At 37.1% G+C, this 2,063-nt stretch overlaps 1 protein-coding gene across 1 annotated transcript; it reads right to left on the bottom strand.

Moving 5' to 3' along the window:
- Positions 1–1,862, bottom strand: LOC111384812 (putative calcium-transporting ATPase 11, plasma membrane-type; the record flags this gene model as incomplete). The annotated part of the gene is made up of 4 exons (XM_023009143.1): positions 1–374; positions 1,047–1,345; positions 1,506–1,677; positions 1,840–1,862. Coding segments are annotated over 4 exons (797 nt in total), but the record flags the coding sequence as incomplete, so codon positions are not given.
- Between the last annotated feature and the right edge of the window lie 201 nt (positions 1,863–2,063).

Raw genomic sequence — 2,063 nt, 5'->3', positions numbered from 1 at the left:
AAACATAAAAAGCTAGTTGTTCGCATTTAACTTGGTGGTTCCTCATTCTCTATCTTCATTCCACCCTTCCTTCAAGCAAGGTTTGGACCGCTTGGGAGCAGATCATAACCATCATGTTGGGTATTAGTCATCTGATTAACAGGTATACACTTCAAAACAACAGCAATAAGCAAGCTTACTGCCCCGAGTACAACGCTGAGAAGCCACAACTGCCAATTTAATGGCACGGTGCTGGCGAAAGTGCCCAAGAATTCGACTATGATCACTTGGAATATGACTGTAGCTGCAATGATTCCTGTGAATATCCAGTTTCCAAACATTCCACGGAAAATGTTTATCTTCTCAATGTCACGGCTATTCATTTCATTGAAGACCTGGATGAAACAAAAGAATCGGAAAATATAATCTCGAATATATGTTGCGTGGAAGTAGGCAAAATATTAAAGAGAGAATCGAACAAGAGGAATTTAGGTGGCCCGACACTTTACAAAAGTGGCGGATACAAAAGACTACCACGTAGTCAATCCCGATCTCCCTACAAAATATGTACTAGGGGATAATACCTAAAAGAGCACAAAGTACTTGAATCTAAATCTCCCACCAGAAGCTAGGTGGGACTACAAAGGATTCTCAAATCTCACCACAAAATGTCCATAAATATCACACAAACCAAGATATTTCAAAGTACAAAGAGAATTCCTATTTATAGAAGCACAAAGGGGTTTACTTCTAGTTTATATTCGATTGATAATAAAGTCAATCCTATTACTAGTGGGACAAACAAAGACATTCTATGCAGGATTGTCTTTGAAACAGCAAAACAACATATATATTCAGCGCTAAAAAATTATTGGACGTTCTTTGGAGGAGAGGAAGAATTCTAGTGTCTACATATTGTTCGGTGCTGGCTTTTGTTTCTTACGAGCAAGACAATAATGAAAACACACGTGGCAAAATTCGTGAAAAGATAAAGAAAATGCAACACTTCAAGGTTTAACATATTGAGGTGAAGTTGAAGTAATAAATTAAATCATGGAGATGATTACCTGACAGAACACGAATGTGTTGAATATGAAAGTATTGAGTACTGCAGTAGCATCAGAACCATTAAGTCCTAATATCTTCTTCCCAGTAAAATTGAGGACTAGAAGAACAACTAATTGATAGATGCTCTGACCGATGATATTCCTCCACATGGTTCTGGTAATGAAACTTTTAGTCCTCCCAACAGGAGGCTGTTTCATCAGTCCTTCATGTGGCGGTTCAGTGGCCAGTGCAAGTGCTCCTAGAGTGTCCATAATTAAATTGACCCAAAGCAATTGCACGGCCGTAAGCGGAGCTGATCCTGAAATTGATAGGAAAAGTTTCTCACATGTTTGGCCAATTTTAACACTCTAGTGTAAGTAACATTCTGTTTCCATACATGTTTGGATATGTTACTTCTTTCTTTTTTCATGTTACACACATTTGAAGAAAACAAAAGCCAACTGTACAGCTAAACTTACCTGAGATGCATGCAGATATGAAGTTGATCATGAGAGCAACAATATTGACAGTCAACTGGAACTGCACAAACTTCTGAATATTTATGTATATAGAACGCCCCCATCTTGCTACATTCACAATTGTTGCAAAATTGTCGTCTAATACAATTACATCAGCGCTTTCTTTTGCAACCTAAAAAAATTCATGATTTTCAACGAGGGAAAAAAGGGTCATTTAAAAGCAGCTGAATAGTGAAGAGAGCCAAATATGATATAACTGATTAGAAGGCACTAGGCTTTCTCCTGCCGTCATACTTATTATCTCCTAAATACCGTAGTTTTTGCATTCAATCACCTTTTTACAGAAGTCAGAAATCACTATTCATAAAGCAAAGCAAAAAGAACACCAAAATCATTTATAGGTGTATAACAGCCAATGCAGGCTTCTAGATTAGATCAACTTGGAATGAAGAAAACATATAATAAGTCAGTGATGTTCTAAGAACTTCAAATTTCCCGGATAATTCAATAATGTCGATTTTTTTAATTTCTTCCAGAAGGATACCAAAGGGGGAAAAA

The sequence above is a fragment of the Olea europaea genome, unplaced genomic scaffold (assembly GCF_002742605.1).
Source record: "Olea europaea var. sylvestris unplaced genomic scaffold, O_europaea_v1 scaffold3015, whole genome shotgun sequence".
NCBI classification, from domain to species: domain Eukaryota; kingdom Viridiplantae; phylum Streptophyta; class Magnoliopsida; order Lamiales; family Oleaceae; genus Olea; species Olea europaea.
Note: the sequence above shows the minus strand (reverse complement) of the source record. Positions and strands in the feature narration are given on the sequence as shown.